The sequence below is a fragment of the Poromitra crassiceps genome (assembly GCF_964638095.1).
Source record: "Poromitra crassiceps genome assembly, chromosome: 26".
Taxonomy (NCBI): domain Eukaryota; kingdom Metazoa; phylum Chordata; class Actinopteri; order Beryciformes; family Melamphaidae; genus Poromitra; species Poromitra crassiceps.
Window position 1 is genome coordinate 1,272,989 of NC_139640.1, and position 13,729 is coordinate 1,286,717.

General features: G+C 42.8%; 1 protein-coding gene across 1 annotated transcript; it reads left to right on the top strand.

Annotated features, from left to right (window-relative positions):
- Positions 1-4,066: 4,066 nt before the first annotated feature.
- tapbpl (TAP binding protein like) lies at positions 4,067-13,392 on the top strand. The gene is made up of 8 exons (XM_083661246.1): positions 4,067-4,201; positions 5,158-5,379; positions 5,481-5,813; positions 6,619-6,813; positions 9,539-9,703; positions 10,615-10,718; positions 11,840-12,071; positions 13,025-13,392. The coding sequence occupies exons 1-8, from the start codon at positions 4,156-4,158 to the stop codon at positions 13,090-13,092; spliced, it is 1,365 nt and encodes a 454-aa protein (XP_083517372.1). The 5' UTR covers positions 4,067-4,155; the 3' UTR covers positions 13,093-13,392.
- The last annotated feature ends 337 nt before the right edge of the window (positions 13,393-13,729 follow it).

A 13,729-nucleotide genomic window follows, 5' to 3' on the forward strand; every position in this document is an offset into this window, starting at 1 on the left:
AGCTCATCTACGACAGCAATGCACTGTTCCGCGTACTTGTTGGTCTGATCAACAATGAGCAACAGCAGCTCGTCGCAGAGGAACAGTTCCACAAAGTCGACAGGCTTGTCGGACTGGAGTGATGCTGCCGCACTGGGACCTGGCACTGCGGTGAATGGCAGCGTTTTGGGGCTCCAGTCAGCCATATCCCGCCAGCTCGGAGGATCCAGGGAGGGACGAGACTTGCCCGCTAAAACAATGAAATAAAAGGTTTTTCTTCAGACAATTGTGATATGTAAACAAGCTGTCTTTTTGACAAAATCCAATAATCTTCTCACCTCTTTTGCTTGAAGATGCCGGCAGATGCTGCTCCTCCTCCTCCTCCTCCTCCTCCTCCTCCTCCTCCGACTCTTCTGTATAGTAAAAGTGAGTTTATAAAAATATATTGACATTTCTTGAAGGAAAAAAGTTTGTTTTCAATATCAGATGAATAATTGTAATTCTAAAATGGCCTTCATCTCACCTTCATCACTGGAGGTCAAGCGTGCACGACGTGTGACGCTGGGGGGACGTGTGACGCTGGGGGGAGCCCCTTCCTCTTCGTCGTAATCTTCCTCCGAGCTGAGGGGAGCCCCTTCCTCTTCGTCGTCATCTTCCTCCGAGCTGTGCTCCAACTCTGAAATTGAATATTTTACATGGTATTATTAGTATGCTAACTAATTGCAGGATCGTTATTCTTACCAAGCTTTGTGTTGACGAAAATAAATTGATGAATAATAAAAGGTGTGTGGGTGTGTGTTTATTTTATTTTTTACATTTCTACCTCCATTGTTTTTTTTACTTGCTGGCCAGTGATGCCTGTTCCTATGTATATACACTGTAAGTCACTTTTATGAATACTTTTTGCACTCATGATTATTATTATTATTTTTCTCCTGCTTCTTTTTATTATTAGACATTACATTACGGCATTTGGCAGACGCTTTTATTCAAATCGACTTACAATATCAGAACTTACAATATCACACTTTTGTCAACAATCGAGAAGTCATCTATGCATACAATCGTCTGGCATTTACAGCTTTAGTAGTAATAGTTTCCTGTAAAGGATCAATAAAGTAGGCTATCTATATGTAGGTTCTAACCTCTGGAAGCCGCCTCGTCCAAGAAGGTTCGCCTCTTAGGTCCAGGGCCAGGGGGCCGCCATTCTTCATATCTGGCGTCGTCAGGAGATGATGAAGACAATGTCTCCTCCGGCTCATCGGTGTCTGTCTCAGGAAGATCTCTCTCCCGAACAGCACGGCTGAGAGCCTGTTGCAGTGTGAGCTGCCCAGCTCCTGGGCGCGGCCCACCACGTTTAGCCTTGGCCTTTGGCATGCCAGCTAAACTAACTAACGCTAGTCTAACACTAACGCTAGTCTAACAAAACAGTGACACACAGACAGACAGAGACACACAGACACTTTTTTTTTTTTTTTTTTTACACCACAGATCCTACCTGACCTAACGCTAAATGCTAAAGCTAATAACGCTAACACAGGCACACTCGCTAACAAAACAGTGACACACAGACAGACAGAGACACACAGACACTTATTTATTTATTTTTTACACCACAGATCCTACCTAACGCTAAATGCTAAAGCTAATAAAACGCTAACACAGGCACACTCGCTAGCACACACACTCACAACCCACCCACTCACCTCACACCAAGCACTCGAATCCACTCACTACACAATCTCACAAACTAATCGCTATGCTAAATACTCGCTATGCTACTAAATTCTACTAAATGCTACTAAATCTCTAAATGTCTGCTCTGCTACGCTCTGCTACTACTACTCTCAAGGGGGGAAGGCTGTTGTGGGAAGATGAAAGGAAAGGATCTGAGCGCCAAGGTTTTAAGACATCACTGATGATGTCACAGTGGGAATAATGACATCACTGATGATGTCACAGTGGGATTTATGACATCACTGATGATGTCACAGTGGGATTTATGACATCACAGTGGGACAATCACAGTGGGACTCAGAAACAGAGAAACAAACAGACAGAGCCCTAGCTCCCATTTATGTTGGGATGATGATGATTAATCGTACATCGTACAGGGGGCGAAATTATTGTACAAATACGATAATTATCGTACACCTGGCAACGCTGAGTGGAACATAAGTGGAACAAACTATCTTGGGTTCTTATCAATCTAAGTTCTTTGGCACAAATGGTGACATGCATTGTTACAGCACGTGTGCATGTAAGTTTTCATCCAACATCAACGTGAAACAGGTAGGAAAAACTGACTGGAGGCGGGCTTTAAAGACAATATTCGATAGACCAATTTTGCCTTGTTGCCGTAGTGACTGTCAATACAAATATGGAGGAGAAAATGCTATACTAAAAATATGTGTATAATGGGTGAACTGATGCTAAACATGGGGCGGCTGTGGCTTAGGAGGTAGAGCGTGTCGTCCATCAACTAGAAAGTCGGTGGTTCGATCCCCGGCTCCTCCAGTCCGCATGTCGAAGTGTCCTTGGGCAAGATACTGAACCCCAAATTGCTCCCGCTGGCTGTGCCAGCACCCTGCGTGGCAGCTGGCCGCCTTTGGTGTGTGAATAGGTGAATGTAGGCACATTGTAAAGCGCTTTGGATAAAAACGCTATATAAATGCATACCATTTACCATTTTACCATCCATAAACATAGTGCTGAAGTCAAACCTGCATCTTTGTACAGGCATATACTACCTGACCAACTTTTGATAACACCTAATCAATCAATCTTTCTTTGATTGACAAATAGATTATATAATTACCTGTATGCTTCCAGTTTCTCTAGTAAATCTTCCGCGTTGTCCCCTGCTTGTCCAAATTTTTTGCATAAACCTGGGGAGAGAGAGGGGCAGAGAGAGGGGGGAGAAAGAGAGTGAGGGAGAGAGAGAGGGGGAGGGGGAGAGAGATGGAGAGAGAAGAAAATAAATAGTTAACTTACCTATTCTTAAACTAGCCATCTTTGTTTATGGTTTATATTCACAGTGGTTAGTCCTACGGCCTAGCTAGACCTAGGCAACACACACACACACACACACACACACACACACACACACACACACACACACACACAATGCCAACTTTCTGTTACTGGTGGTTCTGTTCCGAGCATCTGTTAACTAGTCTTGCAATTTATATATTTTCACAGTTAAACTACTTTTCATCTCACATTTGAACCTGCAAATTAATAATATTGGGGAAGGGGGAGTGTTAACAAAACAGTCTCAATCAAAACAGGGCTTTTCACACTACACTTAGCCGGGGTTAAGTCAGTCTGGGGCAAGAAAGCGTTCACCCTTCTTGCACCCCGGCTCGCTGGCCCTGCTCTGGAGCAAGTCGGGGATAACAACAGCATCAGTCTGAAAAGCCCTAATGTAGCCTAATGTGGTGGTAGGAACTGGGGCTTGGGGAGCACTGCAACCATGGCATTTTCAATGATGTAGCGTTAGTTAAGCTACGTATTAAGCCTTAATTTGAAGGCAAAACAAGCTAACTTACCTCGGAGAATCTGTGTTTTTCTTGTGCACGAGTCGCGTCGCCAAGAGCCTTGTTCTGCTGTGAACACGTGGGTTCAAAGCTCCCTCTGATCCAAGCTTTGAGTAAAAACTGCTCTTCCCAGTTGTTGACTCCACACGTTTGTGGATCCAGCCCCGCCCACAGATGCTCTGGTTAGGTTTTGCCCATGCGCAAACGCGCCGACACCTCTCAGATCTCCGTTAAGTGCGCAGTAGCTAGCAGCAGTTTCACTTCCCGTTTAGTGATTCTGCCTTCAAAATAAAAGCAACGTCGTTGCCTATTATATCAAAATAAAATATAAATCTCGAATCTGATTCTCTTCTGGTAATTCCCAGCAGTCAACAAAACAAAGTCATTTCAGAGGAAGACTAGTGTATTTCATATCAGCTCTCTGCAGCATTGCCATACATTGGACACTACAGCTGAACAGATCCGTCTTTTTCTGCACAGTTTCACTTTCACTCTGCTGTGCAGGCATTGCACATGCGCCGGTGTTACCGGACAGCGATGGGATAAAAAGTGAAAGTGCTTTTGTGTAGCGTTCTCGCCGAAATATTTATTTCATCACTTGAATTCGTAAAGGCCAAACCTGCTTCCATGACTCGAGATGATTGAAGTTCTCTTGTTTGGATGCTTCATGACATGCGTTTATGGTAAGACGAGCTTTATCTCTACAGACCACTGAGCTATAATAAAGTTACAGACTAGTCTGTAACACCACCCACACACACTGACATAGCCAGTGATGTCGCAGTACATCATTATGTTGGATAAACTGAGTCGGTGGACATCATAGGAACCTCGGCCATCAATATAAAAGTCAATCATTTTCTCCGAAAAACATGTTTTTTTCTCTTTTCCCCCCATAAAAGACCATTGTTCTCATGTACTTTATATCAGTTTGGTAGTTTACAGTGACGTATATCCGCTACATTTGCATGATGAAGCCTTAATTGGGTTGAAAAAGGTGTTGTTAGTTAGTTAATATTACTATATTACTTAGGTTATGTTAGATTGTTGTGTGTAGTTAATCATAGCTATCAGTCAGATGATCAGGTGGCTAGACAGCTCTTTTCCTTTTCAGGAAGCACGCACGCACACACACACACACACACACACACACACACACACACAATGAATTTCATTTTATTTTGTACTGCCCATTGTATCATGACTTACGAGAGATACTATTTAAAAAAGTTAACTCCCCTGAGCTAAACCTGTTAGATTTTTGAAGAAGGAGCCATACTTGAATTTCTTTTTGACAACATCTTTGCTTTTTCCGAATATATTTCATATGCGTGGGATAGGAGGAAAAAGATGACATATGATAGATAATTCATATATTTTACTTACTACATATTGTAGTTAAATCTGTGTTTTGCTGTCCATTTCCTGAATATACTGTTTATGCACCGGAATCGGTAAGGTAATTACTCTATGTTGATGCGTCTGATAATCCCATGTGGGATGATGGGTCATGTGATTTGTCCTGACACATAAATAAAACTTTCATTCATTCATTCATTCATTCATTCATTCTCACACACACACACACACACACACACACACACACACACACACTAACCTACTACCTCATGTATTTCAGCTGAGGGCGGTGCAGATGTGGTGCTGACCTGCTCCCTGGTGAAGGAGGGAGTGGGCATGGGGGGAACGGAAGAAGGTGGTGGTGGTGCCCTCTTCACCCGGATTCCAGCCACACTCGTCTTGAGAGACGTCGCAGTGATTTCCGACCAATTACTAGAAACGCTCACTCCATTCGTCCCGCCTACGCTCCTCGATCCTGACGCCGTCCTCTTCGAGGCCAAAGGTTTGCTCTGCCCGCCCCTTCATAAAGTGGCCGCCACATGCCGATGCAATGTAAATTGTGATGACCTGTGTTTCCCCGTCTGCTCCTCTTGTCTTCTCCAGCATCATCGCCCAAGATCCCCAACGCAGACCTGCTCCTCCACGCAGACTGTGATGAGAAAGAAGTGACGTGTGAGATAAGTCGTTACTTCCCGCCTGCAGGCTCCCAGGACGGCGCAGAACCAGACGACTTCCCATCTGGCTCCCAGCAGGACAGCACAGAACCAGAACCGGCCTATTTCTTTGTGTCCCTGAGCGTCGAGGGCGAGGACGGGCTCAGCACCGCGCTGGTCCTGCAGACGTTGGCGGCTGAGAAGGAGCGATCAGGGGGAGCAATGCTGATGCAGACCACACTGGGCCTGCCTCTCAGCCAGTCAGGGGCCATGCTGACTGAGGGTAAGGTCAGGTCAGGAGGAGGAGGTTCATATCCCAGTGGAGAGGAATGACTTGATGTTTCATTTGTTTTGACAGACAAGTCCTTCTCACTTAGGGCTGGGTATAGTTTAAAGAATTAAGATACCAAGTACCAAGTCCAGTACCCTTGTGATAGAGTACTTCATTTGATAATTTTATGGTTAGGGTTACTTACTTCTACTTCATTCATTCATTCAGAATCAGAATCAGAATCACTTTTATTGCCACAGTATGCAAGTTACATACGAGGAATTTGTCTTAGTGTCTGTATGCAGCGTAGCGGTCACATCAATATACAGAGATAAGAAGTAGGAAGATAACTAAAGACAATCGCAAAGTTGCAAGTGCAATCAAATCGAGTAAATATATACAATATGTACATGAGTGGTGAAGTGTTCTGTGGATGATAAATATGAATTTACGTTGGATTTACATGAGATTTACAGACTGAGTTAAATAGGCGTTAAATAGGCAGTGGATTTACATGAATGTACAGTCGGAGTTAAATAAGAGTTGACATTGAATGTACATGAAATTTACAGGCTAAGTTAAATAGGCATTAATGTGCAGGGAATTTACATGAATTTACAGTCCCAGTTAGACAGGCATTCAATTAGATATGAGTTCCATTCTGATTGAATGCAGGTATCGTTTGACTGGAGACGTTTCGATACTACTTGGTACTGGGTTATTTTGGTTCGATACCTTAATGGTATCAAGTTAGCGATACCCAGCTCTATTCTCACTAATCTTCCGTTGCCCTTCTCCTTGCGTTCTTTTCTCTCAGTGGCGTTCCTGGTGTTTTCCCATACAAGGTCTGTCTCTGGCCATCTAAGAGGCGACATCCTCCTCAGCTGTGGCTTCAGGCAGCAGGAGATGCCACCAGAGCAGGAGGTTGGCATTGAGTGGCGGCTGCAGCACAGAGGAAAAGGGCTGAAAGTGCTTGAGATGAGGACCAGGCTTACAGAGGAGAGCACAGAGGGTAAGCAGGTCTACCTGTCCTTCACTGGCTGATCCAGGGGCGTTATGCGGATTTCAAACTCTGGGGAGGATCAGCACCCCCAGTGGCAGCGTTGGGTGCTACATCGGTGCCAGTGGGCGTCATTGACATGCTCCACTGGGAATAAATCCATAATATAAATAGAAATGTCCTCAAAAGTGGACATTTTAAAGGATAGGCAAATTGTACACTCATATAAGGGGACATTCACATCAAAAGCGTTTTTTTCAGTCAGAATGCTATGAAAATCATATTGAGAGCGCTTCCATTGTGCACAAAACACAGCGCACGGAGCGTTTTTTTTCTGCTCCGTTTGTTTTCACCTGCAGTCGCGTGCAGTACAGATCAGAACCCAACGACCACAAGGACGTTAGCCAGCTAGATCTGTCTATTTGATATTGTTCACTGTCAACACGAAAGCCAGATTATTGCCAATTCTGGCAAAAGCGGAGGTTGGAGGATCCCTCTGGAGGAGAAAAGGTAGGACGAGAGGAAAAGACGAGCAGGGCGCTTTTCCTCTAATGTTCAACTTTTTTCAGCTTTAAAAACGCCCACAGCGCTCCTCCAAAAACAACAGACGCCACCAGCGCTGAAACGCCAGGTGTGTTCATTAAAAGAGGAGCACGTCTAGCGCGTCCTTACGTAGAGAATGAATTGCAGAAAGACGCTGGCAGCTCCAAAAACGCTTTTGGGGTTGAATGTCCCCTAAGGGTCCATGCCGGGCGTCCGGGTAGTGTAGCGGTAAAATCCCTGCCTACCAACGTGAGGGGCACAGGTTCGCAATCCTCGCGTTACCTCCGGCTTGGTCGGGCGTCCATACAGGCACAATTGGCCCGGTTTGAAGGTATTTGTCCTGGTCGCTGCACTAGCGCCTCCTCTGGTCAGTCGGGGGCGCCTGTTCAGAGGGAAGGGAACTGGTTGGAATAGCGTGATCCTCCCACGTGCCATGTCCTACCGGTGAGACTCCAGCCGTCGGGTGAAAAGAAGCGGCTGGCCACTGCTCATGTCTTGGAGGAAGCACGGTGCGGGTCTCCCCAGATCGGCAGAGGGTGGAGCAGTGATCGAGGCAGCAGGGGGAATAATTGGCGAAGTACAATTGGGGAGAAAATAGGATAAAAAAAACAACAACAAAATATATATAAGGGTCCATGCCAACTTAGTAGCCATTTTGTGTGCTGATGAATGCATTTTTACATAGTTTGGAGAGTAACTCAAACCCAAATCTGACGTGACATCTAATCTACAGAAATAGGCATCTGCTTTTGGTTGGCTATCTTTGGTGCCAGCCAGGTGATGTCACTTTGTATAGTAATTTTTATCATAAATTTTTGATCAACTGTAATCATTTGTTTCAACTCTAAATGAAGTGCTAAATTTAAAAAAAAGTATTTGAGCCAGCAGAACTTTAAAAACCTTAGTGAGTATTGAACCCTGCTCTCCCACTATACTACCTTTAACATGTTTTTTCCATGGGAGATTCATTTTCATGCCTCTGTCGGCGACTTGCCATGGCCGGAGGCCTGATGTCTCCGGGTTGTCCTTTCCTGATATCTCAGGAACGCCTTGAGGGATTTTCCCCCATCTAAACATCCACTTGGACTCAAGGGATGACCTGATTTACATTTTGGTGGTTAAAGGTCAAAAGTCAAAGGTCACTGTGTAACCTCAGGTCTATTCCATTCTCATGAACGTGATATCTCAGGAACGCCTGCAGGGAATTTCATTACATCTGGCACAAAATGTCCACTTGGAATCAAGGATGAACTGAGAACTGATTTGGTGGTCAAAGGTCGAGGTCACCTTGATTGATTGATGTAATCAATCAATCAATCAACTTTTATTATCAGACACAAGGTCCATAGAAAAACACATACATGAACAACACTTAAGAAAAATAAAACACACAAGAAAGAATTAAGATCTATAGAATGCAATAGCACCACATTCTTGAGTTGTATCTCACAGCACTAAAAACAGGGTTGGTTAGCAGTACTATGATGGCATTCTGGGACACATTTAGTCTGCCGATAGATTTGTATATTAGGTTTCTAAGGAGGGCCTGAAAAGTGTAGACTCCTGCCTTCAAAACAGGTCACTTGCACTACTCCACCTAGGTTCTTTCATCAGAATCCGCATACAATCGTTATATGCAACCTGAAGCTTATGTTGGCTTGCTTTTTTAAAGTTCACCCACAGGGGGGCAGTATAAATAGGGGTACAGTAGGCTCTGAAAAGGTTCATCTTTACATCATCAGAACATGAATGAAATGTCCTGACCAGCATGTTAGCCTGCCCATATAGCACACGCCCAGGTCTATACATGTCCTCATCATCAGACATTTGGTCAGTGATGAAGTGACCCAGATATTTTGTTTTATCACAAACAGACAGAACATTATCTGACAAATAAAAGGCAGGAAAAGTGAGGTCCCTGTCTCCCTTTGTTCTACAGATCATGACAACACTCTTTTTAGCATTGTATTTAATGTCAGATTTGACACCATAAGCAGAACATAGGATACAATGATGAAGTGATGACATTTTATATCCAAAAGTTCAAATGTCAATTTCACCGTGACATCATACAAAAACATGGAAGTGCTGTAACTGACTTTTGCAGACGCCAAAAGTCTTTAATCATAATAATAATTTCGTAGGAAAGGCCATAAAGTGATGTGACCCTCCTCTTGTCATGTTCTTTCCTCAGTGCACGCAGAGAGGGAAGGCTCCAGTGTGGACGCTGCCCTGGTGGGTGAGGGCAACGCATCTCTGATCCTGACCAAGCTCGGGGTTTCGGATGAAGGCACCTACATCTGTGCGGTCAGTGTAGGCCTTTTCCACGGCCAGCAGGTCATACAACTCCACGTCACACGTACGTTTCACCCTCATCTGACCTCTCGATTCTGAAAAAATACACAGCATGTCTTTCTTTTACATTGTCTATTCCGTTATCTGTTACTTGTGTTATTTATTAACAGTGTTGGGGGGTAACTCATTACAAAAGTAACATATTACATGTGATATATTACTTTTAGCAGTAACTTAGTAATATAACTTATTACTTTTAGGATTTCAGTAATATTATACCAGTTACTTTGTCAAGTAACTAAATTGAGTTTATTTTTATTTTTATCAAGGCACATATTTAAATAAAGATACAATCATTTCCTAATCAAATTGTCTGTTTTTATGCAAATAACCACTACATTACATTTACATTACATTACGTCATTTGGCAGACGCTTTTATCCAAAGCGACTTACAATAACACATTTTTTGTCAGCAATAGAGCAATCAACTATGGAGCACAGTCTATGACAGCTACAACTTCTGAAGGAACAGTGGTACAAGTTTAGGTTAGTGGTACAAGGTTGGTTAGTTTTTTTTTTTTTTTTTTTTTTTTTCCACTATAGATGGCAATAACAAAGGAAAAGAATAACATTTAGAATTTTGGATTGTTTACACTGACTTCAAGGCGGTTGACATTATCTTTCGGGATGGTTCCGGGTCGGCGATGTCATTCTAGTGCTGCTGTTGTTTTGGTGAAAGTAATGCAAAAGTAGTGTAATAAGTAATGAGTTACTCTACACAGACGGTAATATTGTAAAGTAACTTATTACTTTCAAATGAGAGTAACTAGTACTATGTAGTATATTACATTTTGAAAGTAACTTGCCCAACACTGTTTATTAATAGTATGTGTCATTAGGTGTTGTAGGACTAGCAGGCCAAGAGTGTATTCTGCCCTCTCTATATTTCCTCCTTTGGATTTGTTCCTTTCAGAACCTCCCAGTGTTTCTCTGTCGGAGGACAAGTTGGTTTTTAAGCCAGACGTGCCCCAGACACTGAGCTGCCACTGCAGCAACTACTACCCAATGGATGTCCAGGTCTGTAGCTACTACCGTTTGATACTGTACATGTAAAGTACTCTATCTATCTATCTATCTATCTATCTATCTATCTATCTATCTATCTATCTATCTATCTATCTATCTATCTATCTATCTATCTATCTATCTATCTATCTATCTATCTATCTATCTATCTATCTACCGGTATCTATCTATCTGTCTATCTGTCTGTCTGTCTGTCTGTCTGTCTGTCTGTCTGTCTGTCTGTCTGTCTGTCTGTCTGTCTGTCTATCTATCTATCTATCTATCTTATCTATCTATCTATCTATCTATCTATCTATCTATCTATCTATCTATCTATCTATCTATCTATCTATCTATCTATCTATCATGTAGCTGCTTACCAGTAAAGCTCCACAGATCCTTATTTAAATGGCTGTCGTCCGTCTCTGTGCCACTGCCTATCTGACAGAAAATGCCACAGCACACTGAGTTATTCATTCATTGTTTGAAAATATCACCTAAACCCTTAGTGGATCATGGCCACCAAGCATTAAGCTGGAGAATATATTTGATCGTAAGTTTATTGTGTTTAATGTTAATGACACATCTACACTTTTTACATTTCACTTTAATGTCTTTACATTTGAGCAAAACCTCGAAGCAGCTCTATGCATTGCTGCATGGCAAATCTGACCAAGAGCAACTGGCATGCTAGCCTATAAGACCAGATCACGGGACCTCACCGATTCTGTTTTATAGCTCCACGCATCTCCCACAGCGACTTCCTGAAATTACGTAATCGTATTAATGTAATCGGGCCAATCGGGGACTGCGTTGTAGGTGATGATGACGTCTCCAGGCCAATCAGGCTGGCAAAACAGTATGGCGTCTCCCGAACCAACAACGTGCGCGAGCGGTAACGTTGGGAGAATAAAACACAGCCGTAAAGTGCCGTTATTTGCAGAAATAGACTAAATAACAACAATTAAACAAGAACAAGAGTATGTACTAGCAGATTTAAATTGTATTAAATAATTAATTAATTAATTTTATTAATAAGATTAAGAAAATAAGAAACAGAATGTGAGGTGCCATGATCAGGATGGTTTGAATCAGGCTACTGATCTTTGACCTCTCCTCTCTTCTGCCTTCAGATGGAGTGGTTCATCCTCTCTCCTACAGACACAGAGCCCACTGTCCTCCCAGCGCAGGGCTCTCTCTCCAGCCACCGGCAGCATGGTGACGGCACCTTCTCCCTGTCATCTCACCTCACCGTACCCTCCAGCGTCTCCCCTGGAAGCACCGTCACCTGCAGGGTATCCCACCCGGCCCTGGGCACACCTCTCTCCGTCAGTCTGCTGGTGGTAGAAACACCACCTGAACCAGGTATTTATGTTTGGCTTTTTATCGGTTGTGAAATACATTCCTAAAGGGAAATGAATCCCAAGCAGTGAATGGATTTCATTGAGAAAAGAAATGTAACTAGGCTGCAGAAAGACATATCTTGGTCTCATCCAAGTCGTTGAAATCTCAAGATATATATCTTTATTTGTCTAATGTCTAATGTCAAGTCTAATATATAGACTTATCAAAACTTCTGTTTGTATCACAGCAAAGGTGCTTAACTTGTAAAACCTCACCGCTGTGGAAATTTAAATTACAATGTGAACATAAAGTCATTTTATTCACTCAGCAAACAATAAAATGATCAGATATGGTGTAATAGACATCATGTTGTTAACATGCACACATAAAACTAATACAGATTACAGGTTATCTTCAAGATTCAATGAGGCCATTTACACCTGACGCTAACATGCGTTTTTTGTGATCAGATTGCAATGAGATTGTATTTTATCACTTCAGCCTGATTCCATTTACACCTGGCGTTAACATGCTTTTTCTGAAATGGTTGTCCTCTCAATCCGCATAAAGTTGCTGTATCCAGATTGAGAGGACACATTGCATTTACACTTGTGTTCAATGTGTACACAATGCATCCCTGACCACCTCCGGAGGTGGTTTGGCCGATCAGATTGCAATCCTTCTTCAATGCGTTTTGGGGGTGTTTACACCTGGCATTTCAAGTGATAAAACACAATCTGATTGCAATCTGATCACAGAAAACGCATGTTAGCGCCAGGTGTAAATGGCCTCAACATGTTTATTGTCACTGTGGTTGCACAAGTATGCTCGTGTGAAATGATCAGGCCAGCAGGCTCCACAGGACATGAAATATAAGCAAAAGCAACACGTAATAAATATGAAACGTATAAATGCTTAATATCAAATCAGTCTGAATATATCCTTAACTGCACTCTGTGTATTCAACTCCACAGATTCGTATTGGTTGATTCTGGGTTTCCTGTTCGTCACTGTGATTTTCTTCTACCAGCTCATGAAATAAGTCAGCAGGAGATATTCTGCAGTAGTAGATCATCCTGACTTCAAACTGAACCCAGAGATGTTTGTTTTTGTCTTACTTTTGGTTAGAGATACAATATAGGTAGGTAGGTAGGTAGGTAGGTAGGTAGGTAGGTAGGTAGGTAGGTAGGTAGGTAGGTAGGTAGGTAGGTAGGTAGGTAGGTAGGTAGGTAGGTAGGTAGGTACATCGATATCGGACTGACGTCGCCGATCCACGTTCTGATCCAGATTCCATTCATAGCTTGTGCTGGACCATAAGCCCACCGTAACATAACATGAAACAGTGCTAGTAAGTAGTAGTAGTAGTAGTAGTAGTAGTGAGTTAGTAATGTAAAATATGGCAGCTACTATGTAAAGGTGGAGGCTGCAGCTCCTTGGGAGAGTTGCTATGATCTCTGGTATCGGAATCAATATCGGTATCGGTAGATATCCAAATTCAGGTATCGGAATCGGATCGCAACTGAAACAAAGTGGATCGATGCATCTCTACTTGTGGTCCTTGAAGTTATTACAAATTTAATTAGAATCAGGTTCCTTTCACTGCTGTTAGGAAAATAGAGAGACTACTGACATGAAGCTCCATATTTAATGAATGTACTGTACTGTGATATGCAGCTGTA